Below are 27,141 nucleotides of genomic sequence, written 5' to 3' on the forward strand. Positions count from 1 at the left end.
GGTCTCATTATGTTGCCCAGGCTCTTCTTGAACTCCTGGGCTCAAGTGATCCTCTTGCCTTGGCCTCCCAAAGTGCTGAGATTACAGATGCAAATCACTGTGCCTGGCCTGTGTCTGAATTTTTAATAAGAAAGTTTAAAAAGTAAAAACATTTTTTTTTCCAATTAAAAAATTAGCCAGGTGTGGTGGCATGTACCTGTGGTCCTAGCTATTCAGGAAGTCGAGGCAGGAGGATCCCTTGAGCCGAGGAGGTTGAGGCTGCAGGGAGCTATGTTCCCACCACTGCACTCCAGCCTTGGTTATGATGCAAGACCCTGTTTACCAAAAAAAAAAAAAAAAAGATTAAAAAAAAATAATAGAAGAAAAAAGCTAATAAAAGGCTGGATGTGGTGGCTTATGCCTGTAATCTAATCCCAGCACTTTGGGAGGTGGAGGCACAAGGAATCCTTGAGGCCAGGAATTCGAGATGAGTCTGAGCAACATATTGAGACCCCTCCATCTGTACAAAAAAAAAAAATTATCCGGGCACAGTAGCAGTCACCTGTGGTCCTAGCTACTCAGGGAGGTTGGGGTGGGAGAATCACTTGAGCTTAGGAGGTTGAGGTTGCAGTGAGCTATGATCACACCACTGCACTCCAGTCAGGGTGACAGAGCAAGACCCTGTCTCCAGAAAAAAAACAAAAAACAAAAAAAACCATATAGAATTTCATATAAAGAAACAAAAAAAAAATTCTTTGTACAGCTGTAGAATGTGTTTGTATTTTAAGTTAAGCATAATTACAAAAGAGTCAATAAGTTAAAAAATTGAAAAGTTTAAGTAAAAAAGCTACAGTAAGCTAAAGTTAATTTATTATTGAAGAAAGATCCCCCTTTTTTTTTTTTTGAGACAGAGTCTCACTCTGTCACCCTGGCTGGAGTGCAATGGCACGATCTTGGCTCACTGCAACCTCCGCCTCCTGGGTTCAAATGATTCTCCTGCCTCAGCCTCCCAAGTAGCTGGGATTACAGGCGTGCGCCACCACAACTGGCTAATTTTTGTATTTTTTTTTTTTTTTTTGAGATGGAGTTTCGCTCTTGTTGCCCAGGCTGGAGTGCAATGGCACGATCTTGGCTCACTGCAACCTCCACCTTCCAGGTTCAAGCAATTCTCCTGCCTCAGCCTCCTGAGTAGCTGAGATTACAGGCACACACCACTGTGCCCGGCTAATTTTGTATTTTTAGTAGAGACGGGGTTTCTCCATGTTGAGGCTGGTCTTGAACTCCTGACCTCAGGTGATCCGCCCACCTCAGCCTCCCAAAGTGCTGGGATTACAGGTGTGAGCCACCACACCCGGCCTAATTTTTGTATTTTTAGTAGAGATGGGGTTTCACCATGTTGGCCAGGATGGTCTTGAACTCCTGACCTCAGGTGATCTGCCTGCCTTGGCCTCCCAAAGTGCTGGGATTACAGACGTGAGCCACTGTGCCCGGCCAAGAAAGATACTTTTTTTTTTTTTTTGAGATGGAATTTCACTCTTGTTGCCCAGCTGGAGTGCAATGGCATGATCTCTGCTTGCTGCAACCTCCACCTCCCGGGTTCAAGCAATTCTCCTGCCTCAGCCTCCTGAGTAGTTGGAATTACAGGTGCCTGCCATTATGCCCAGCTAATTTTTGTGTTTTTAGTAGAGATGGGGTTTCACAATGTTGGCCAGGCTGGTCTCGAACTCCTGACCTCAGGCGATCCTCCTGCCTCAGCCTCCCAAAGTTCTGGGATTACAGGTGTGAACCAATGTGCCTGGCCAAGAAAGATACTTTTATAAATTTAGTGTAGCCTATGTGTACAGTGTTTAGAAAGTTTACAGTAAGGCTGGATGTGGTGGCTCACACCTGTAATCCCTTTGGGAGCTCTTTGGGAGGCCAAGGTGGGAGGATCCCTTAAGACCAGGAGTTTGAGACCAGCCTGGGCAACATAGTGAGAGCTGATCTCTACAATCAGAAACTAGAAATTAACTGGGCACGATGGCTTGTGCCTGTAGTGCTAGCTGCTCCTAGCCCCAGGAGGCTGAGGCAAGAGGATTGCTTGAGCCCAGGAGTTCAAGGCTGCAGTGAGCTATGATCGTGCCAGTGCACTTTAGCCTGGGTGACAGAGGGAGACCCTGTCTCTATATAAAAATAAAAGTCTACAGTCGTGTATCATAACGTTCTAGGCCTTCCTATTCACTCACTCACTGACTTACCTAGAGCAGCTTCCAGTCCTGCAAGTTCCATTTCACGGTAAGTGCTCTCTAGAGATGTATCAGTTTTTTATATTTTATACTGTATTTTTACTGTACCATTTCTATGTTTAGATATATTTAGATACACAAATACTTCCCACTGTGTTACAGTTGCCTACAGTATTCAGTACAGTAACATGCTATACAGGTTTCTAGCCTAGGAGCACTACACTCTACCATATAACCTAAGTGTGTAGTTGGCTATGCCATTTAGGTTTGTGTAAATACACCCTATGATGTTCCCACAATCATGAACTTGCCTAATGACACAATCCTCAGTATGTGTCCCCATCATTAAGTGACATATGACTGTAAAATAAAAATAATAATTAAAAAAACCACCCAGATCTTCTGGAGGGTACTTTTGAGTGAGTAAGAATTGAGTGCAATTGTGACAGGCCATTAAACGGATATGAGGGGCCCACTGGTGAAATAAAACACGAAGTAACAAACAAGTTACAAATTCATAAGTTGATGAATTTCTCCCAAAAAAAGCTAACTGGGTAGATCAGCTCTAAAAGGACGCATAAACAATTTGGTCACAGGAGTTTCCTCTTAAATTAGAGGGTTAGGCAGAGTCAGCAAACTATGGCCCATGGGCCAAGTTTGGCCTGCGGCCTGTTTCTGTAGGTGGAGTTTTACTGGAACGTAGCATTGCTTGGTAGTTTACCGGTTGTCTACAGCTGCTTTCGTGCCCATGAGCACAGGTGAGTTGTTGCAACAGATACTGTGAGAAAAAGTTTGCTGACCCCTGAGCTAGAGGGCAGAGATGAGAGGGAGATTTATGTTCATTTTGCATCTTTCAATTTCATATTATTCAATGAAAAACACTCCGGGCAAGCTTCTGGAGACTCATCGAGCATCCATGTTCCAGGCCTCTGCACTGAGGGACTAACATTATTCACCACAGGTCATTGACCATTAGCATGAGCTGTTCCTGCTCCTGCATTAGCCCTGCTCCGGATGAGGCTGCAGCACTAATTCCATTGTGTTTCTTGGTAGTTCAGAAGGAAGAAATTTTCCAGTTAATCACTGGCTGTAAAATCACCCTACCCTGGCTTTCATGAAAAACCATGAGAATGGCTGAACTGGAAAAGGGGAATTCTGCTGGCTTGTTTCCGTGGGCCTCTGAAAAGATCTTTTTAAGCTTGGAAAAGTTCAAAGAGAACCCTCTTCTCCCAATCTTCAAATCAGACGGATTGCCAGATTGAGGTGTTGTGTTTCTCTTGGGGTTTCATACACTCCTGGCACATAACTACGAGGGGCCCAGGTCCTGTAGTCTGGGGAGCATCGTGAAAGGAGAAGAGGCTGGAGAAATAGATCACTAAGGTCTGGTCACAGAACATTGGTTCCCGAGTCCATAGCATGGGAGGACAGTCTGGGCTGTTGAAGTCGGTGTGGATTGATAGCTCTTCCGGTGCCTTGTCTGTGTGTCAACAGATAAAAATGAGTGCCAGTTTGGAGCCACTGTTGTCTGTGGGAACCACACATCTTGCCACAACACCCCCGGGGGCTTCTATTGCATTTGCCTGGAAGGATATCGAGCCACAAACAACAACAAGACATTCATTCCCAACGATGGCACCTTTTGTACAGGTACTCAAGAAGGGGGCTGCGGTGTTGACAATTGGCGATGGCAGGATAGTATCTGGGCTGTGTATTTGTTAATATTAGGGAATTAATGTTAGTTTTGTTAGATGGGATAATGGTATTGTGGTATATAGGATAATATTCTTATTTTGGAAGATGCATGCTGAGGTATCTAGGGGTGTTATGATGATGTATCTATAATAGTGTTTCTTTAGTCTGTAAGCTACTTTAAATGGCAAAATGTAAACAACGATTGAATCTTGGGGGGATGTGGGTCTATGGGAGTTCATTGTAATATTCTTTTTTTTTTCATTGTAATGTTTTGTTTGAACTTTTTTTTTTTTTTAAGGGGGGGTCTCACTCTGTTGCCCAGGCTGGAGTGCAGTGGCACAATCTCGACTCTCTGTAACCTCCGCCTCCTGGGTTCAAGCGATTCTCCTGCCTCAGCTTCCTGAGTAGCTGGGATTACAGGCACGCACCACCATGCTCAGCTAATTTTTGTATTTTTGGTAGAGATGCGGTTTTGCCCCATTGGCCAGGCTAGTCTCAAACTCCTGGCCTCAAGTGATCTGCCCGCCTCGGCCTCCCAAAGTGCTGGGATTAGTCACGAGCCACTGCACCTGGCCTGATCGTTTTCATAATGAATAGTGAGGAGGGACTCTCTGGAGATGGTGTGCCTCCTGCAGGTTCCTGTAACCACAGGTCGGGGGTCCTTGGGGTGAGTGGCACTCCTCAGCTCAGAGCACACTAATCTGGGGGCTGGCACCCAGCTGTTGGCTCACAGGAGGTCAGAGTTGTCCCTGTTAAGAGATGTGGGCTTGCCTCCCACATGTGTGTGCTGAGTGAGGAGTGCGAGTTTTGGGAGCACGGGAGCTTTGTAGGTTGGGTCTCTGAGCATAGGCTGGTCGAATACAGGGTGGGGACAAACCCTCCTAATTTTTAGCGGCTCCTCTGTTATCTGAACTCTATAAACAGCATACGCTATTTAATGTTGCTCTCTGGCTTTCAAGGAAAACCTTTGAACAATAATGAAGAGGAAAGGCAGAAAAAGCCTCCTGGTTCTAAGATGCTTTTGCATAGACTTAATGACTCTGCTGGAAAGCTTCGTGATATTTAAAGGTTTTCAGGAAAAATAAAATGAAAGGAGAACATATTTTATCTTCTTAGCTACCAGGAACCGTAGGTTCTTATGCTCGGATTCATCCTCCCTCTCGACCTGTACCAAGGCAGAATCTCTCAAAGGATACATTTGATTTATTCTTGGCAGGAATGAACACATTCCTTCAGAGAAAACATTTTATGATATCCTGTTGTTCTAGGTAGCAAATTACTGGCTGCATGGTTGCAGAAGTACAATGTTACAGTATTAAATTTTGTATATTAAGAAGAAAAGACACTAACTAAAAAAAGCATATAAGATGATGATCTAGTGTTTTGTTTATTCAATACACATTTCTCATGTACTTTTTCTTTTCTTTTCTTTTTGAGATGGAGTCTCGCTCTGTTGCCCAGGCTGGAGTGCAGTGGCATGATCTCGGCTCACTGCAGGCTCTGCCTCCCGGGTTCAAGCGATTCTCCTGCTTCAGCCTCCTGAGTAGCTGGGACTACAGGTGCGCACTGCCACGCCTGGCTAATTTTTGTACTTTTAGGAGAGACGGGGTTTCACCATGTTGGCCAGGATGGTCTTGATCTCTTGACATTGTGATCTGCCTGCCTTGGCCTCCCAAAGTGCTGGGATTACAGGCGTGAGCCACTGTGACCCAGGCTGGAGTGCAGTGGCACAATCACGGCTCACTGCAACCTCTGCCTCCTGGGTTCAAGCGATTCCCCTGTGCTTCTCCTGTCTCAGCCTCCTGAGTAGCTAGGATTACAGGCACCCGCCACCATGCCCAGCTAATTTTTGTATTTTAGTAGAGACAGGGTTTCACCATGTTGGCCAGGCTTGTCTCGAAGTCCTGACCTCGGCTGATTCACCTGCCTCGGCCCCCCAAAGTGCTGGGATTACAGACGTGAGCCACCACGCCTGGCCTTTCATGCACTTCTTATATGACAAGACTGTGCTAGTGGAAGGGTGACGAGCAGACAGCTAATTTCAGTATAAAGTGTTAGTCATAGGTAAGCAAACAGCATTTACTGGAATCTAGGGGTCACTTATCTTGGCTGTGAGGAAGGAATCAGGGGAATCTTCTGGAGAATATGATCCTTGAAATTGTGTTTTCTAGGCTGTGGGAGTTTGCCAGGGAAAACTTACAACTGTATATTTATCAGTATGTTTATAGTTCCAAGAGATGAATTCAGCTTTTGAAAGTTATGAAGAAGGCTGGGCATGGTGACTCACGCCTGTATCCCCAGGACTTTGGGAGGCCAAGGCTGGAGGATCACTTCAGACCAGGAGTTCAAGACCAGCTTGGGCTACATAATGAGACTTCATCTTTACAAAAAATAAGAAAATTAGCTGGATGTGGTGGCGTGTGCCTGTTGTCCTAGCTACTTGGAAGGCTGAGGTGGGAGGATCGCTGGAGCCCAGGACTTTGAGGCTACAGTGAGCCAAGGTTGTGCCATTGCACTCCAGCCTGTGTGACAGAGCGAGACTTTGTCTTAATTTTTTTTTTTAAGTTAGGAAGAAGAATGAGGAGGAGGAAGAGTGAGAAGATTGGTGGGAACAGGAGGAGGGAAGAAGAGGGGAAGAGGAAAGAGAAAAAAATATTTTATGTAAGGGCCAAATAGGTGTCAGCCGAACTAGACCTAATCTGCCTGGAACAAAATCCAGATCTAGGCTCTACCTTTATTTATTCCATTCTTGCAATGATTGAATGACCTTCTCTTTTGTAAAAAATTGAGCTGTAGTTTACATACCATCAAATTCACCCTTTTGATGTATACAACCCAGTGGTTTTTAGTATATTCACAAAGTTGTGCTAGCATCACCACTGTCTCATTTTGGATCATTTCCATGCCCCCACCATGAAGACCATGTCCACTGGCAGCCATTCCCATGACCTTTCCTTGTGAGTTCTCCAGTTATCACTTTGTAAAAGCTGATGAATTGCTTTTCTTGATAATACTGTTTCTTTCAGAATCACGGTTGCCAGAGAAACATCAGCGGGCTTTAGCTGGGGTAGAGCTTAGCAAGTGTTGGGGTATCAGCAGTTAGTCACTGTTTGCCTGGAACCACAGGATGTGAATCCTAGCTCCTGGATTCCAAGGAATCCTGCATCCAGGTGTTTATTGTGCTTTGCAGAGTCAACATCAAGCTCAGGAGCTGGTTGCAGGTAGGCCTCTGAATGTCACCAATGTTAGAGGAGGAATGAATTGCTGGGGTTCTAGTGTGAGATGATTCCAGCCAGTCATGGAGAACAGGCAGATGTTCTGGCCCTTAGAACTGCCCCCTGAATGACTCCTGGGAATCATGGAAACCACCATGAGCCACAACCCAGGAGAAGAAGCTCTGTGGCACTTCTTCTTGTGTGAGGGTGGTTTGACTTGGATGGGCTCCTTCAGCGATTGAATAGAATTACTGGTTCCCAAACAATAACTGGTGTGAGTGGAGAGGCGTTCATTGATCCAAGACCCAAAAGGAAAAAGAATAAAGAATATAAAAGTTCAAAAGGATTCTGAGACAATTTTCTTTTATCTTTTGGGGGCTAAAATGTCATTTAAGAAAAAGAAATTATAGCCAGGTGCATTGGCTCATGCCTGTAATCCCAGCACTTTGGGAGCCAACTGGGTGGACAACTTGAGGTCAGGAGTTCGAGACCAGCCTGGCCAACATGGTGAAACCCTGTCTCTACAAAAAGACACAGAAAAATTAGCCGGCGTGGTGGTACACACCTGTAGTCCCAGCTACTCAGGAGGCTGAGGCAGGAGAATCAGTTGAAGTCAGGAGGCAGCAGTTGCAATAAGCCAAGATCACACCATTGCACTCCAGCCTGGGCAACAGAGTGAGATGCTGTCTCAAAAAAAAAGAAAAAAAAAAAAAAAAAGGAAATTATGGTATTACTAGCTTTTTGAATTTTTTTTTTTTTTTAAAAAACAGACTTTCTTCAATCATGCTGCTTCCTGTCTTCTGCTTAATCCCTGATGTTTTTATGCCAATGTCCTAGGAATTTCAGTTAGGGTGCTTTTTTGTTTTCTCCAAGTGGAATTGAACTATGTGGCTCTGATGAAAATAGTATTATTATTATTTTTAGAGATGAGGGTCTTGCTGTGTTGCCCAGGCCGGCCTTGAACTCCCGGACTCAAAGCAATCCTCCTGCCTCAGCCTCTTAAGCAACTGGGACCATAGGCATGCCCAGGCACGCCCAGCTGATGGAATTCTTAAAGTTGTAAAGTCAGTTCTGAGGGAAAAAACTACTAACTGGCAGAGAGATTTCTTCTCCAGCCTCTGGCTTATTGGGCAGTTTTTACCCTGTACCTGCTGCCTCTGATAGTCTTCAGTCAGGTGCAAAAAATCTGCAAAAGGGCATGTCCTGTCCTTCTAGAAGGCTGTTTTAAGGCTGTCTCATTTTCATAAAATTAGTAAGACCTTTCCTAATTAAGTTACCACCTTATTACCTGCCACACCATCCTATACTCATGGGCTGGCATTTTCACTCTCCTGGAGATTGTTTTCCTTATTTAAAACATTAAAAATTTTGTTTATATTTTAAGTTAATTTTAAGACAGGTTCTCACTTCATTCCCAGGCTGGTCTCAAACTCCTGGACTCAAGCAGTCCTCCCAAAGTGCCAGGATTACAGACATGAGCCACCGTGCCAGGCCTGTAAATTGTTTTCTATCTGAAGCCCTACTTTAGATGTTTTAGTATGAGGTTGGGACCATTCTTTTGTTATAGTGTTTGGGTATATTTATAGTGATTGGATATATTTATAGTGATTGGATATATTTATAGTGATTGGATATATTTATAGTGACTGGATATATTTTAGTGACTGGATATATTTATAATGACTGGATTCTTTTAGTGATCAGATGTATTTATAGTGATTGGATTTTTTTAGTGATTGGATTTTTTTTGTTTTATCTTTGAGACGGGGTCTTGCTCTGTCACCCAGGCTGAGTGCAGTGGCGTGATTTCGGCTCACTGCAAGCTCCGCCTCCTAGGTTCAAGTGATTCTCCTGCCTCAGCCTGCTGAATAGCTGGGACTACAGGCATGTACCACCATGGCTGGCTAATGTTTGTATTTTTACTAGAGATGGGGTTTCACTATGTTGGCCAGGCTGGTCTCGAACTCCTGACCTCAAGTGATCCACATGCCTCGGCCTCCCAAAGTGCTGGGATTACAGGTGTGAGCCACCATGCCCGGTCAGGATATTTTTTAGTGATTGGAGATATTTATGTTTTTGAGTTCATTTTGTTGGGTGTCAGGGAGCTGGTGATGGTTATCAGCTTTTGTAAAATCCCAGAACACACTGACAAACATTTATTGAGCACTTGCTATGTTTTCAGTGCCTATGATATGAACGATACATGAGAAGAACCCATAAGGCATAAAATAAAATGTATGATACAATTGCAAACAAATGCATCTTTTTACAAGAGTAGCTTGAAAATGTGAAAAAATGGCTGTCACAATATCCTCTCCTTTTTTTTTTTTCTTTTTTCTGTTTTTCTCTCCTTTTCTGTATTTGGATTGGGTCCCAAGACATAGATGAGTGTGAAGTTTCTGGCCTGTGCAGGCATGGAGGGCGATGCGTGAACACTCATGGGAGCTTTGAATGCTACTGTATGGATGGATACTTGCCAAGGAATGGACCTGAGCCTTTCCACCCGACCACCGATGCCACATCATGCACAGGTGGGTTTCTGCCAAAAAATGCGGCATCTCAAGGTGAAATTCTGTTGATGGTGACTTTCTTCTGCTCCAAGCCTGTGTTGGGGAGGCAGGTGGAGGCGATCTGATCCTTTGCACATTTTGTACAACCTATGAAATAAAGCAAATAACAACAATCAAGTTAGAGGGGGCCATGTTTAAAAAGCTAAAATTAGGCCAGGAGCAGTAGCTCTGTAATCTCAGCACTTTGGGAGGCCGAGGCTGGTGGATCACTTGAGGTCAGGAGTTCGAGACCAGCCTGGCCAACACGGTGAAACCCTATCTCTACTAAAAATAAAAAAAAAAATAGCCAGGTGTGGTGGTGGGCACCTGTAATCCCAGCTACTCAGGAGGCTGAGGCGTGAGAATTTCTTGAACCCAGGAGACAGAGGTTGCAATGAGCCGAGATCATGCCATTGCACTCCAGCCTGGACAACAGAGTGAGATCTCTGTCTCAAAAAAAAAAAAAAAAAAAAAAAAAAAAAAAAAAAAAAGCTAAAATTCATAAACTTAAAGGATTTTTATTAGCAGTTAATAGATATTCCGATATTAACTACTATGTTAGATAGTAAATGCCAATGATTTGGTAAGGTCCCTGCATCTCAAAAGTGACCCTGAAAATCATCAAGGTACATATATCTTAAGGTATTTTGCAATTGAGATTTTTTATTTCACTGGACAAGGCTTCTCTTTAGTTAGTGTAAATTAGTGAGGGTTGATTGCTAAGTTATTTCAGCTTTGTGCATGTATAGATGCTTTACCTATGGAAGGCCAAAAGATTGAATAAAGACAATTGTTGGAAATGTTCCCAGAAGTCATGTGGGAATGAACCAGTGTACTTAAAATATGGCTCGGGGGTGTGTGTGTGTGAGGAATAGGGTAGAGGTGGAGAGAGATTGTGAATTTTGAAGATTTACATTCACGAGGTAATGAATTTGACATTAATTTATTTTCAGAAATAGACTGTGGTACCCCTCCTGAGGTTCCAGATGGCTATATCATAGGAAATTATACATCTAGGCTGGGCAGCCAGGTTCGTTATGCTTGCAGAGAAGGATTCTTCAGTGTTCCAGAAGATACAGTTTCAAGCTGCACAGCCCTGGGCACATGGGAGTCCCCAAAATTACATTGCCAAGGTGAGTTTTCAAAAAATTCAGGTTCCCAGTTCATACCACCTTGAAACTGTTTTCATATTTTTCTCTAAATTTCAGTTTCAGGGAATAAATGAGTTAAGTAAATCTTTAAAATTCCTATTTGTTTCTCATAGATTTTCAGGTGATTTTCTTGATTTTTCAGGAATAGTATCATACCATCTGCAAATCATGATAATTCCATTCATAAATTTTTTTCTTTATAATAGTTATGTTTTTCTCTTGATTGATCACTTTGTATTTTTAGAACAAAGACTTAAATGGTAGTGTTGCCTTTGAATATTATTTTTTTATTCCTGACTATTAGGGAAATGGTTTGGGTGTTTCTTCATTCCTGATGTTAGTTTTTTGATGTTAGGTGTATATATATATATATTCCCAGAAGTCATGTGGGAATGAACATATATATATACATATATATACACACACACATATATGTGTATATATACACATATATATACACACACATATATATACACATATGTAATATATATATAAAAACGTCATGTGGGAATAACATATATTATATATAATATATAATGTATACAATATATGTAATATATATGTAATATATATGTTATATATGTAATATATGTAATATATATGTAATATATATGTTATATATGTAATATATGTAATATATATGTAATATATATGGTATATATGTAATATATGTAATATATATTATATATAATATATATATTATATGTATTATATTATATATTTTATATATATATATTTTTTTGAGACAGAATCTCGCTTTGTCACCCAGTCTGGAGTGTAGTGGCACAACCTTGGCTCACTGCAACCTCTGCCTTCTGGGTTCAAGCGATTCTCATGCCTCATCCACTCGAGTAGCTGGGATTACAGGCACCCACCACTACACCCGGCTAATTTTTGTGTTTTTAGTAAAGATGGGGTTTCACCGTGTTGGCCAGGCTAGTCTTGAACTCCTGACCTTAACTTATCTGCCCGTGTTGGCCTCTCAAAGTGCTGGGATTACAGGTGTGAGCCACTGCGCCTGGCTGATATTTGGCATATCTAATCATGTCTACTCATATGGCACTGTGTGCCAAGTATTATTTTAAGCACTTTATATATGATGATGGACCACATTGCCATAAGATCATAATGAGACTGAAAAATTTGTATTGCCTAGTGACATCGTAGCCATCATAATGTTGTAGTGCATCACACTCACGTGTTTGTGGCATTGCTGGTGTAAACAAACTTACTGCTCTGCCAGCAAGTACATTACTGTATGTATGTTACTGTATGTACATTACTATACATAAAAGTGTACAGTAATGTCCTAGGCCTTCACATTCACTCACTATTCACTCACTGACTCACCCAGACCAACTTCCAGTCCTGCAAGCTCCACTCATGGTAAGTGCCCTATTACAGGTGTATCATTTTTTAATCTTTTATTCTGAATTTTTACTGTGTCATTTCTATATTTAGATATATAAGTACTTCTCATTGTGTTATAGTTGCCTACAGTAATCAGTATAGTAACATGCTGTGTGAATTTGTAGCCTAGGAGCAATAGGTATACCATACAGCCTAAGTGAGTAGCAGGCTCTACTATCTAGGTTTGTGTAAGTACACTCTGTGACTTCACACAATGAAGGAATTGCCTAATGATGCATTTCTCAAAATGTATGCAGATTGTTAAGTGATGCATGACTGTAATTTGTTTAAGGTCACACAACTAGAGACAGAGCTGAACTTGAACCCAGGAATTCTAGTTTCAGAATTGTTTTCAGCCACTTTGTTTTGCTGCTTCTGCTTTTATGGTGACACTGGCTTTTGGTTAGTTTTTTTAAAATTTTGGCTTTCTGTTTCTTTTTCCTTTTTTTTTTTCTTTTCTTTTCTTTTTTTTTTTTTTTTTTTTTTTTTTTTTAGACAGAGTCTTGCTCTGCCACCCAGACTCGAGTGCACTGGTGCTCCTGGGCTCAAGCCATCCTCCCACCTCAGCTTCCTGAGTAACTGGACTACAGGCACGAACTACCATGCCTGGACAATTTTTGTATTTTTTATAGAGATGGGGTTTCGCCATGTTGCCCAGGCTGGTCTTGAACTCCTGGGCTCAAGTGATCTGCTTGTCCCTGCCTCCCACAGTGCTGGGATTCCAGGCATGAGCCACCACACTTGACCTGGTTTTCTGTTTCTCTGTCTACAAATATTATCATTTTATGTGCCTGTTTCCATCTGAAAAATGAAAAAAAATTTTTTTAATTACCATTTTTCTAGTTTTTGGCTATATGTCCATAATCTAAAGGAAGCATCAATCTATTCCCACTTTTTAGGAATTTCTTTTTTTTTAATTGGAAATAAGTTATTTTTATCATGTCTTTTAGGCAGGTGATTATATATATTTTTTCTACTTTTAAATAATGATGTGGCCAGATGCAGTGGCTCATGTCTGTAATTCCAGCACTCTGGGAGGCCCAGGCAGGCAGATAGCTTGAGCCCAGCAGTTCAAGACCAGCCTGGGAGTGGTGGTGCATGCCTATAGTCCCCGCTACTTGTGAGGCTGAGGTGGGAGGACCACTTGAGCCTGTGAGGTTGAGGCTGCAGTGAGCCATGATCACACCCTGCCCTCCAGCCTGGGTGACAGAGCGAGATCCTATCTCATAAAGAAAAAAAAAAAATAATGTGTGGGTTATATTGTTAGATTTCCTGATAATGATCAGTACTAATTGCTGGAATGAATTAATCTAGGTTTTTGGTGTTTTATTCCTTTCATTTGGATTATATTTGCTAAATTTTACTTAGAAATCTTGCATTGATATTCATAAGTGAAATTGCTCTATTTTCTTTTCCTGTGCCATCTTTGTTCAGTTCGGTATTAATGTTATTCTGAATTTAAAAAAAAAGAATGTAAAAATTTCCTTCTTTCTCTATTTCTGGAATACTACAAATAGAATTTTTAAAGATTTGGGAGATTTCACCTATAAAACCATCTGGATGTGGCACTATTGGAGAGGTAGCCCTTGGACTATTTGGACTACTTTTAAATTCTTCCTATACTTGCTGGTCTATCTAATCATGTCCATTCTTTTTCTTTCCCTCTTAAGATCAATTTTGGTAAATTATGTATTTCTAGAAAATCATTTACTTCATCCAGATTTTCCAATTTATTTGTGCATGCAAAGAAGTGTAAAGCCTTCTAATTTGCTGTGCTTATATTTGTTTATAACCATTTATTGTAGTGAAATATTAGAAACAATCTCAAATGTCTAACAATAAGAGATTGGTTAAGTAAATCAATCCCTTAAAATGGAATATTATGTATCCAATAAAATTATGTTAGAAAAACAATATTTAAAAAAGAATATTTATTGCAGGCCAGGCACAGTGGCTCACACCTGTAATCTCAGCACTTTGGGAGGCCAAGGCAGGCTGATCACGAGGTCAGGAGTTCGAGACCAGCCTAGCCAGCATGGTGAAACCCCATCTCTACTAAAAATACAAAAAATTACCTGGGTGTGGTGGCGTGCACCTGTAATCCCAGCTACTCAGGAGTCTGAGGCAGGAGAATTGCTTGAACTCGGGAGGTGGAGGTTGCTGTGAGCTGAGATTGTGCCACTGCACTCCAACCTGGGTGACACAGCAAGACTCCGTCTCAAAAAAAAAAAAAAAGAATATTTATTGACATAGATAAGTATTAATAGTATGTTTCAGAGTTACAAATTCTATGAATAACCATCTTAATTTTGAAAAAGTTCCTATATACAGATAAGCTTAGAAAAATGTTTAGAATGCCATACATCAAAATGTTAATGGTGATAGTTTCCAATGGGAGGGTTTGGGATCCTGGACTTCATATATATATATATGTATATACACACATATATATACATTTATATATATATATACACATTTTTTTTTGAGATGGAGTCTCACTGTGTTGCCCAGGCTGGAGTGCAGTGGCACAATCTAGCTCACTGCAACCTCTGCCTCCTGGGTTCAAGCCATTCTCCCTGCATCAGGCTCCCACGTAGCTGGGATTACAGGTGTCTGCCACCATGCCCAGCTAATTTTTTGTATTTTTAGTAGAGATGGGGTTTCACCATGTTGGCCAGGCTGGTCTCAAACTCCTGACCTCAGGTGATCCGCCCACCTTGGCCTCCCAAAGTTCTGGGATTACAGGCATGAGCCACCGCACCCAGCCAATTTTTATATTTTATATACTTTCTGTATTGAAAGAAATTTTTTTAATGGAATGCTTAATGCATTTGCATGTCATACTTGCACAGGGATCATGCTAGTATCTGTATCATTCCAATTTTAGTATACATGCTGCCAAAGTGAGCATGATGGAATTTTTCACATATCAGACAAAGAAACCTGTTTTCATTTTGGAAAAAAGAGAAACCCTCACAATTTTCATTGAATTTATTGCATAATTAAGAAACCCCAGTGATGTGCATGGCTAAGTTAGTCATTTTGATATTCTGACTTGCTATGTAGGCTCTACACGCATTTTGATCATTAATTATCATCCTCAGGGGTTAAGAATTTCTAAAGATAACATTTTAGTTCTAAGATGATCTTTCAATGGATCAACTAAAATGCAGAACTTAGATTAAAATGTGCCATAGTGCCTATCAAAGAACGCTCTAAGGATTTACATAGGAAACCCCATATAAAACCATTTAGATTGCCTTGAAAATTAGCCATCATCTGGATTATTAGACTGAGAATGTAGAAAATTAATTTAGAGGAGAGTGCTTGCTGCATTTTCCCAAAGAACTGTTATTTAAAAGATCTTCGCTTCTTTTTTCCTTCTCTAATAAATGCTCCCTCTGCCCGCTGACACCTTCCTCCTCCTCCTCCTCCCCTGTGTCACTACATGGCCTCGGTTTCTCACTGCTGTGCCTGCTCCTTTCTGAGCTCACACACCCCTTCTTATTTATCCTTCAGTCTTCTTTGGGACTCTAGAATCTGGGCCATGTGCCAACTGACATTGTATTTTTATCTCAGAGTTATAAAGCCACAGGAATTGGGAATTCCACTAAAAACACTAGAAAATTATGAACTTGGATGCTGCTGAGGAAAAGGGTGTTTTTTGTTTTTTGGTTTTTCTTTTAGACAGGGTCTTGCTCTGTCACCCAGGCTGGAGTGCAGTGGTGCAACCACGGCCTACTGCAGTCTTAAACGGCTGGGCTCAAGTGATCTTTCCACCTCAGCCTCCGGAATAGCTTAGACTACAGGTGTGTGCCACCATGCCAAGCTATTTTTTTTAAAATTTTTCACAGAGGCAGAGTCTCACTATGTTGCCCAGGCTGGTCTCAAACTCCTGGACTCAAGTGATCCTTGTGCCTTAGCCTCCCAAAGTGTTGGATTATAGGCATGAGCCACCGCACCTGGCCTATTTCTAAATTTTTTTATGTATATCTTTTAGAGATGAGGTCTTGCTCTGTTGCCCAGACTGGAGTGCAGTGGTATGATCATAGCTCAGTGCAGCCTCGAACTCCGGACTCACGTGATCCTTCTGCTTCAGCCTCTCACGTAGCTGGGATTACAGGCATGAGGCATTGCACCTGGCCTCCTTGCTTTAAAAAGTTTTTTTATTGGGTAAAATATACATAATATAAAATTTACCATTTAACCATATATAAGTGGACAATTTAGCGCCACTAAGTACATTCACAATGTTGTGTCACCATCACCACTATCCATTTCCAGTACTTTTTCATCATCCCAAATGGAAAGTCTGTACCCTTTAAACACTAACTCCTCATTCCCTCTCCCTCGAGACTCTGGTAACCTCTATCTGCTTTCTGTCACTAAGAATTTGCCTATTCTACACACTTCAAATATGTGGAATCATATAATATTTGTCTTTTTATGTCTGGCTTATTTTGCTTATCATGTTTTCAAGGTTTATGCATGTTGTAGCATGTATCAGAACGTGATTACTTTTTAAGGCTGAATAATGTTCCATTGTATGGATGGATCACATTTTATCCTTTCATCTCTTGGTGCAACCTCTCTGCTTTCTGCTTATCAAGCTCCTTTTCATGTTTCAAGTTTCAGCTTAAATGTCACCTCTGGGGCCAGGCGCGGTGGCTTCTACCTGTAATCCCAGCTCTTTGGGAGGCCGAGGTGGGTGGATCACAAGGTCAGGAGATCAAGACCATCCTAGCTAACACGGTGAAACCCCATCTTTACTATAAATACAAACAATTAGCCAGGTGTGGTGGCGGGTGCCTGTCTCAGCTACTTGGGAGGCTGAGGCAGGAGAATGGTGTGAACCTGGGAGGCGGAGCTTGCAGTGAGCCGAGATCGCGCCACTGCGCTCCAGCCTGGGCGACAGAGCGAGACTCTGTCTCAAAACAAAAAACAAAAAAACTGTCACCTCTGTCATTATTCTCTTTCTTAGTACCCAGTAAATAAGTATGTTATTTATGATTGATTTCATGGCTTTCATTAGTCTCCCCTACTGGACTATAAATCCGGGAGCTCAGAGACCATATAGCCTTCCTTAGCAGGATCTCACCAGGACCTAACACAGTGCCTGGCATACTCAAGGCCTGTGGAAACACCTTGAGGTCCCCTCAAAAGGCGCCACAGACGACGGCAGGCATCATGGAATGGGCTCCTGAACTGCCATCCCAGCTTATCGTGTGGCTGAGCCTTGTAGAAACCCTTGCCCCCTTTTTTGTTTTGTCCCCTAGCTTTATGTCCTTTCCCAGTTCTGTACCTCCTTGCTTTGTCTTCTAGGCCTTCATACTTGCTTCTCTCTTGGCATGACATCTCTAGGCTTTGATAAAGCAGAAACAGAGGCCTTGAGGCTGACTCCTGGTTTCCCCCATTATCTTTGTGTATGGCCCTGATAGGGTGGATGGCCCAGCATGGTGGGCTGATTACAGAGGCAGAGTTTCTCCTTTGAGCTGGTCAACGGGGTGGGACATGGTTTCCAAAGTCCATTAATAGCAAAGCCTGATTCTCTAGAGGTGGCCAGCTCTTTAAGGTGTATAAGTTTAATAGATTGGTATTATTTCCCATTTCACAGAGGAGTTTAAGGACCAGGATAAGGAAGTGACTTACTGTATGTCATGAGCTTATGCACCAAGATGAGAGCCCGATGCACTTTTCTAGAAGGCAGCCCCAGTCAGTGTGCCCTGGAGATGGGAGGTGATGATGAAAAAGCTGGAGGGCCCTAGGAGAGGGGTGCCAAGACAAACATGCACGTTCATGCACAGTGTGGTCTAGGACCCGGCCAGAAGGGTATTCATTGTTGCCGAGTCAACTCTTCATCTTTTGAGATTTTTCTTAGTAGAGCCTGATTTATTTCTACAAAAGTGGAAAGAGTTTGAAAAAGCTTCGACATAAATTGTACCACAATTTAGTGCATTCAAATGAAGAGTGGCAGATAAGCTTCATTACACGGCTGCCTGTGGAATTTTAGTGCTGGTATGGAAAGGATCCTGAGACCACATCCAGACTTAGCACAGATGAATGCTGTGATTGACTAATGATGCCACCATGGGTGAGGGAGGAGCGAGTGAGAGCACATTTACCTTGTGTCTGTCATCTGTGTTCCAGGTGATAGGATGTTTGCTCATTTGAAATACGTTTTCTGGACTGGGCATGATGGCTTACACCTATAATCCTAGCACTTTGGGAGACCAAGAAGGGAAGATTGCTTGAGGCCAGGAGTTCAAGACCAGCCTGGAAAACATAGTGAGACCTTGTCTCTACAAAAACATATAACATTTTTCTGGGCATGATGGCACGCACCTGTAGTCCTAGCTGCTCAGGAGGCTGAGGTGGGAGGATCACTTGAGCCCAGGAGTTCAAGGTTACAGTGAGCTGTGATCATGCCACTGCACTCCAGCCTGGGCAACAGGGGAAGACCCTGTCTCTACAAAAATTTTCAAAATAAATAAATAAAAATTAAAAAACAATTAAATACATTTTCTGGCACCTCACAATATACTGATCTTTTAACACATTTTTAAAAACTGCATTGACTTACCCGTTGCATGCAACAGCTCTGTTGGGTTACACTTTTGCCAAGTAAATGCCATTAAAATATGTCTCCATATTTGTAAATGGTTGAAGTCATTTGAGTGTGCAGAATGAGTGATGACATTGGTTATAAGGCTGCCAATAGTGGGGACGATGCATGAGCTTTTGGCTCAGAAAGACCCGTGTAAGTTTTATCTGAGCCACTAACTAGTTGTGCAACCACTTCTGAACCTCTCTAAACTCCAGTTTCCTTTTGTGGAAGGGAATAAAATGGTGTTCATCCCTTAGAGCTATTGTGAAGATTTAATGGGATAATGAATAAAGCCCTTGGCCCTGTGCCTAGTGCAGAAAACGTGTGGCTCAATGTCACGGTCATGAGCAAGTGGGCCATTTTCTAGTGAGGAGTGGCAGGTCTCCTCATCAAAAACATAAGGTCTTTCTGAAACTTCTTACTATAAAATGAGAAGGTCTAAAGTTCTTCAGTTTTTACTTTACCTCATTTATTTATTTTCCATTCAGACATTCTATTTACAACTAGAACATTAGAATGAAGAGTTTTAATGTTATCTTTTGATAAAAAGAAATATTCATATGCAGCTCAAAGCATCAACAAACATTATTGTCACCTCTGCAAATGGAAGATCCTTACAAGAGATCTTGCTAAGCCCTTTTTTTCTCTTAACATTCATGCTTTTACACACCCTATCACCTCCTCTGCAGTTTCTGAAGTGTTCAGATTCCAGTTGTTTCCATATTAGACACTATTTATTGATGATAAGTGTTATATGAAAAGGAAAATTTTCTTTTTCCTCCAAGTGAGCTTTCTGTATGAATATGATCTGAAGAAAATATATTGTTAGTCAAGGCTAAATAAAGTTCATGGAAGAATTTAGAATACAAAATGCATCAAAAAGTAATCTGTTTTTCTTTCTATCGCCTTAAGAGCAAGTAGACTTTTGGGTACTAATGAGCTCATTAGAGCAGTTAATAAACTACTCTTGAGAATGTGCTTCATGGCAAACTATAACCCTCCCATTTTTCTTTTATGCTTGCAATAACATTTTCTTTTCTTTTCTTTTTTTTTTTTGAGACAGTTTGCTCTTGTCGCCCAGGCTGGAGTGCAATGGCACAAACTTGACTCACTGCAACCTCTGCCTCTTGGGTTCAAGCAATTCTCCTGCCTCAGCCTCCTTAGTAGCTGGGATTACAGGCGCCTGCCTCACACCTGGCTAATTTTTGTATTTTTAGTACAGATGGGATTTCATCACGTTGGCCAGCTGGTCTCGAATTCCTGGCCTCAGGTGATCCTCCTGCCTTGGACTCCCAAAATGCTGGGATTACAGGGGTGAGCCGCCGTGCCTGGCCACATTTTTTTTTTTAAATAATTTCAACTTTTATTTTAGATTCTGGGGGCACATGTGCAAGTTTGTTACAAGGGTATATTGCATAATGCTGAGATTTGGGATATGAATGATCCTGTCACCTATGTAGTGAGCATGGTACCCAACAGTTAGTGTTTCAACCCCCTTCCTCCCTCCTCCCTCTATTTGTCCTCCATGTCTGTCGTTCTCATCTTTAGGTCCATGAGTACCCAATATTTAGCTCCCACTTATATGTGAGAACATGTGGTATTTGATTATCTGTTCATGTGTTAATATGCTTAGCATATTAGAATTTTCTGTTCCTGCATTGATATGCTTAGGATAGTAGAAGTGGCCTCTAGCTGCATCCGTGTTGCTGCAAAGGACATGATTTTATTTTTTATGGTTGTGTAGTATTCCATGGTGTACATGTATCACATCTTCTTTATCCAATCCACCACTGATGGGCATCTAGGTTGATTCCATGTCTCTGCTATTGTGAATAGTGCAGCAATGAACATATAAGTGCATGTGTCCTTTTGACTGAACGATTTATTTTCTTTTGGATATATACCAGTAATGGGACTGCTGGATTGAATGGTAGTTCTGTTTTAAGCTCTTTGAGAAATCTCCAAATTACTTTCCACAGTGGCTGAACTAATTTACATTCCCACCGACAGCATATAAGCATTCCCTTTTCTCTGTAGCCTTACCAGCATCTGTTATTTTTTGACTTTTTAATAATAGCCATTCTGACTGGTGTGAGATGGAATCTCATTGTGGTTTTGATTTGCATTTCTCTGATTAGTGATGTGGAGCATTTTTTCATATGTTTCTTGATTGCTTGTGTGTCTTCTTTTGAGACATGTCTGTTCATGTCTTTTGCCCACTTTTTAATGGAGTTATTTGTTGTTTGCTTGTTGAATTGTTTAAGTTCCTTGTAGATTCTGGATATTAGACCTTTGTCAGATGCATAGGTTGTAAATATTTTATCCCATTCTGTAGGCTATCAATTTCCTTTGTTGATAGTTTCTTTTGCTGTACAGAGGCTCCTTAGTTTAATTAGGTCTCACTTGTCACTTTTGTTTTTGTTGCAATTGCTATTGAGGGCTTAATAAGAAACTATTTCCCAAGGCTGATGTCCAGAATGGTGTTTTGCAGTTTTTCTTCCAGCATTCTTACAGTTTGTGGTCTTATATTCAAGTCTTTAATCTATCTTGAATTAATTTTTATGTACGGTAAAAGGCAGGGGTCCAGTTTCATTCTTCTGCATATGGCTAGCCAGCTATCCCAGCACCATTTATGTATAGGGAGTCCTTTCCCCATTGCTTGTTATTGTTTACTTCTTTGCGGAAGATAAGGTGACTGATCAGGTGTGTGGCTTCATTTCTGGGTTCTCTATTCTGTTCCATTGGCCTATTGGCCTATGTACTAGTACCATGCTGTTTTGGTTGCTGTAGCTTTGTAGTATAGTTTGAAGTCTGGTAATGTAATGCCTCTGGCTTTGTTTTTCTTTTTATCAGACACGAGGTTGCCCAGGGTGGAGTGTGGTGGTGCAGTCATGGCTCACTGCAGCCTCGAATTCTTGGGCTTAAGGGATCTTCCTGCCTGAGTCTCCCGAGTAGCTGGGACTACATGCCTGGCTAACTAAAACAATTTGTTTTTTATTTTTGTAGAAACAGTGTCTTAACATGTTGCCCAGGCTGGTCTTAAACTGCTGGGCTCAAGTGATCCTCATGCCTTGGCCTTCCAAAGTACTAGGATTACAGGAGTGAGCTACTGCGCCCAGCCTTGTTCTTTCTGCTGTATAACATTTTCTAAGTTCAACTTGCTAGATATTGAGACATTAGATTCCAACCTCCACCATGAGTGATATGTGTAATTTAGTGCCCAAGGGATCCTGGAATGAGGGGCCATCCTCAACAGTCAAATTCATGGTTGTATGCAGACATGCTGCAAGATACATGAAACTTTGTCGCAGGTTCCTTAGACCATCACAAAGATTAATGTTTAAAATAATGTTTATAATCCAAGAGACTGCAGGGGATATTTAAAAATACAGGGTATATGCACAGCCCAGAAAGAGCTTACCGTTTAGTAGGGGAGAGAACACTTTCACAGATGAAACAAATGAAGTAACTATAGGTATCATGCTGAATTATCTGATTTGGAACGTAAGCATTGTGCAGACCCTGGTATTAATCTGCCTGGACTGTTTAGGCCCTTACAACATTCCACTAATTTCCAGGTGATGTGTTAGCCTTCTGACTGGATTCTAAGGCACGCTAGAGACTTATTTCTGTTATTGTTGGGTAAAGATGAAAACTGACTCGAATGTGATTTTCTTCAGTTTTTAGCACTTGCTTCTGCTCTTTTGCAAAGCTTTACATATAACACTTGCTTATTTTTCTGGGGAGATTTTATTTTGGGGTCAATATCAATAAGTGGAATAGGTCTATCATTCATTCCCCTGGCAGTTGGCAAAATGTCTGCCTCAATTTATTGGCATTGTTGGTCACTTTTTTCTTTCTCAGCTTGTTATTTATTGATCTCTAAACAGTCTTAGATGGAGCCTTTATATTACTAGATTCTTTCTGTCATCAATCTATGTTATTGTGCTGATGCGTATAATAAACAGCAGCCAATATGGGTGACATTTGTGATACAGTCAGTTGTTGATTAGATGCCGTAAGTTGCCTGTACCTTTCATCAAACAAATTTCCTTCTGGAATATTTCCTTGGTAAAATATCAAAGCTAGCCCTGTGGATAAACATTTTTATCTTCAAGATATGAGATATAAGTTATATTATAAATTTGGCCCTTGAAACCAGCAGAACACATTCTCCTTCACTCCCTCAGGAGTCCTATTTTGAAGCTGATTATTTGAATAAAATCACAGACAATGGGAAAGTAAGGGAAAATTCCCAGCCATGCTCATAATTAGTTGACTGTATTTCTGATGCAGATGCAAACGTTGTTACTTAATAACGTAATTAGCCAGAGAAACATGTGCTTTAATGAATGCCCCTATGCATATGCAATGCAAATTTGTACTGCTTATTTTTTCTTCCTTGGGGGTATAAACTGCTTTTAAATGTTTATTTCCTTGTGATAGTAAGAGTTTTGGGTTTTTTTAATGTATTAAATAGGATTATATTTTTATTTCCCACTGTGGCCTCTGTTGGATTGATTTTTGAGTATTTCTTAGTAGGAACTACCTATTTTCTTGGATGCCATTTGGTCTGAGCAGAAGTGGCAGTAGCTGGGAATATCTGTGACGGGGTCATGTTCTAGGCAAGCCCCAGGCCAGACTATAATGTCATACATAGGGTTAAACATCAGGCCCAAGAAGGTTTCAGGGAGTCACAGAGCTACAGAGAGACATCTATTTCCAGCAGCTCTCTTGCTCTGGGAAAGCTCTTGGAGACAAGATTGGGCAGGAGGCGTTGTCATCGAACCCTTCCAGACTGACTTGAATGCTTATTCAGGCAATGTTTTCTCCTTAGGTTTTAGCTAACCTGTAAGATTAGAGAACCAAGTCAGGGCCTAGGTGGAGCCCTTCGTGGTGAAACTGCCCAGATTTACTGGACCTGGACTTTGAGGTCATACAAACCACAGTTTGAATATCAGCTCTTTTACGAATGGTGTGACTTTGAATGTGACTTAAGCTCTTAGGGCCTCCATCTTCGTATCTCTAAACTATATGAGATACAGTTTCCACCTACCTTGAAGGATTTTCTTTTTTGTTTTTTGTTTTTGTGTTTTTGGGACAGGGTTTCTGTCACTTAGGTTGGAGTGCAGTAGTGCGATCTTGGCTCACTGCAGCTTCCACCTCCTGGGCTCAAGTGATTCTCCCACCTCAGCCTCCCAAGTAGCTGGGACTACAGGCATGAGCTACCAATGCCTGGCTAGTTATTGTATTTTTTTTTGTAGAGATGTTGCCCAGGCTGCTCTTGAACTCCTGAGCTCAAAGTGATCTGCCCTCCTCAGCTTTCCAAAGTGCTGGGATTACAGGCGTAAGCCACCTTGCCTGGCTACTTTGTAGGATTTTCTGTTGGAATAAATAAGGTAGTGTATATCTGGTAGACTACCTTGTGTTTGGGAGTATTTCAATGAATGCTATATTCTCTCTCTCTTTCTTCCCTTCCCTTTCCTTTCCCTTCCTTTCCTTCCTTCCTCCTTTCCTTTCCTTTCTTTCCTTCCTTTCTTTTGTTTCTTTTCCTTCCCTCTCCTTTCCTTCTTCTCTCCCTCTCCTTTCCCTCTCCTCTCCCTCTCCTCTCCCTCTCCTTTCCTTCTCCCCTCTCCTCTCTCCTCTTTCCCCTCCCCTCCAGTTCACTCCCTTCCCCTCCCCTTCTTTTATTTTTGAGATGGAGTCTCGCTCTATTGCCCAAGCTGGAGTGCAGTGGTGCATTCTTGGCTCACTGTAACCTCTGCCTCCCAGGTTCAAGTGATCCTCCTGCCTCAACCTACCAGGTAGCTGGGATTACAAGCATGCGCCACCACACCTGACTGATTTTTGTATTTTTAGTAGAGACGGGGTTTCAACATGTTTGCCAGGCTGGTCTTGAACTCCTGGGCTGAAGCAATCCTCCTGCCTTGGTCTCCCAGTGTTGGGATTACAGGCGTGAGCCACCATGCCTGGCTGAATGCTATTATTATTAAAATTACTGAGGCCTGAACAACTTTCTTATAATTCCCTGGCACAAGATTAATACTGGTTTTTGTGGGGCTTTTTCTCAGCTCTCATCTACTTGGTGTTTGGTATGTGTGAATTACCTGCGTTGGATAATAAATATGGAAGTAATGTCTGCCCTGTTATTTGGACGTATGATCTACTGATGTCTGGTTTCTTCCTGAGGGGCTGTTGGCATATCATAGCAGCATTTATTGCATCTTGAACTGTGATAAAGTAGTAGCAAGCTATCAATGAACAACAGTGTAAAACATACGATTTTAAGCAGACCTGGTGGAGGTACAAGAATTATAAGACAAAGACTCTGTCCTTGAGGAACTGTCCATATATTTGGGAAGGCATGTATTCATAAAAAGACACTAAATCTGCAAGGCAGGAAATAAAGGTCATATGAACAGTATAGATAATGCTTGTATAAGGATAGATAATACTCGGCTGAGTGATGGCTCACGCCTGTAATCCCAGCACTTTGGGAGGGCGAAGTGGGCAGATTTCATGAGCCCAGGAGTTTGAGGCCAGCCTGGGCAACATGGTGAAACCCCATATTTACAAAAAATACAAAAATTAGCCATATATGGTGGTGCACGTGTGAGGTCCCAGCTACTTGGGAGGTTGAGCTGGAAGGATCACTTGCGCCTAGGAGGTTGAAGCTGCAGTGAGCTGTGATTGTGCCACTGCACTCCAGCCTTGGCGACAGGAGTAAGGCCCTGTCTCAAAACAAAACAAAACCCCCCGAAACAACAGAAAGAACAGATAATACTCTATACTTCGTATATCTCTAAGTGTAGGTAATACTCTTTATTCCACCCCCCTTCTCACCCTCACATCCAAACTATCACCACGAACATTCATTTCTGCTTCCAGAATACATCGCAAATCCATCTCTTCCTTCCATTTCCATCCCCTCTGAAGTCCATCCAAGACCATATCATCTCTCTGTTGGACTACTGCTGTAGACCCTGGCTGATGTCTCTTTTTTTATTCCTATTCTTCTCCCAACCTTTCTCTACCTAACAGCCAAAGTGGTCTTTTAAAAACCTAAATCAGATTTTTCATTCCCGTACTTAAAACCCAACAAGAGCTTCAGTTGCTTTTAAAATAAAACCCAAGATTTATAAGGCCCTGTGTGGTTTGGCTCTGCTTTTTTCTCCACCTTCATCTCATGCCAGTCTCCCTCTCACTAACTAGGCTCCTGCCACGCAGGTTGCTTTTCCCTTTTTGGAACCCACCAAGAGTTTTCTTATCTCAGGGTCTTTGCATTGGTTCTTTCGTTTGATTGAAATATTCTTCCTTTGGTCCCAAACATGGCTTGCTCATTGCCATCCTTCAGGTCCTAATGTATGTGTCATTTCTTCAGAGAGATCAAATCATTCTGACTACTACTCTATTTAAAAAGTTTTTCTGGGAGGATCACTTGAGGTCAGGAGTTTAAGATTAACCTGGCCAACATGATGAAACTCTTGTCTCTACTAAAAATACTAAATTAGCTGGGCGTGGTTGCAGGCACCTGTAATCCCAGCTACTCAGGAGGCTGAGGCAGGAGAATTGCTTGAACCCAGGAGACGGAGGTTGCAGTGAACCGAGATTGCACCACTGCACTCCGGCCTGGGTGACAGAGTGAGACTTCATCTCAAAAAAAAAAAAAAGATTGTAGGCCGGGCATGGTGGCTCACGCCTATAATCCTAGCACTTTGGCAGGCTGAGACAGGCAGATCATTTGAGCTCAGGGGTTCAAGACCAGTCTGGGCAACATGGCAAAACCCCATCTCTGCTAAAACTACAAAAAATTAGCCGGGTGTGGTGGTGCATGCCTGTAGTCCCAGCTACTTGGGAGGCTGAGGCATGAGAATCACTTGAACCTGGGAGGCAGAGGTTGCAATGAGCTGAGATCGTGCCACTGCACTCCAGCCTGGGCAACAGAGTGAGACTGTCTCAAAACAAACAAAAACAAAAATAAACAAAAAACAAACAAAAAAAGTTTTTTTGAAGTTGAGGCCGGTAAGATCGCTTGAGTCCGAGAGTACGAGAGCAGCCTGGGCAATACAGAGAGACCCCGTCTCTACAAAAAACTGAAAAATTAGCTGGGCATGGTGGTACATGCCTGTGGTCCCAGGTCCTCGGGAGGCAGAGGTGGAAGGATTTCTTGAGCCCGGGAGGTCAAGGCTGCGGTGAGTTGTGGTGGCACCACTGCACTCCAGCCTGGGCAATAGAGTGAGATCACAACAACAGCGACAACAACAACGGAAGTTTTCCCCGTCCTATCACTTAATAATAATTGTTATTATTATTTCT

General features: G+C 41.9%; 1 protein-coding gene and 1 non-coding gene across 7 annotated transcripts in view; one reads left to right on the forward strand and one right to left on the reverse strand.

The window, feature by feature from the left end:
- SUSD1 (sushi domain containing 1) overlaps positions 1-27,141 on the forward strand; it is a 150,312-nt gene that overhangs the window by 21,505 nt on the left and 101,666 nt on the right. For all 6 annotated transcript variants that reach the window (XM_063594266.1, XM_055117250.2, XM_034967991.3 and 3 more), the window contains exons 3-5: positions 3,696-3,851; positions 9,490-9,642; positions 10,614-10,793. In XM_063594266.1, coding sequence (XP_063450336.1) covers positions 3,696-3,851; positions 9,490-9,642; positions 10,614-10,793 — 489 coding nt within the window. The remainder of the gene's footprint in view (positions 1-3,695; positions 3,852-9,489; positions 9,643-10,613; positions 10,794-27,141) is intronic.
- LOC112440872 (U6 spliceosomal RNA) lies at positions 15,029-15,132 on the reverse strand. Its single transcript, XR_003028868.2, has one exon. It is a non-coding gene; the product is annotated as a U6 spliceosomal RNA (small nuclear RNA).

This window comes from Pan paniscus, chromosome 11 (genome assembly GCF_029289425.2).
Source record: "Pan paniscus chromosome 11, NHGRI_mPanPan1-v2.0_pri, whole genome shotgun sequence".
In the NCBI taxonomy this organism is placed as follows: domain Eukaryota; kingdom Metazoa; phylum Chordata; class Mammalia; order Primates; family Hominidae; genus Pan; species Pan paniscus.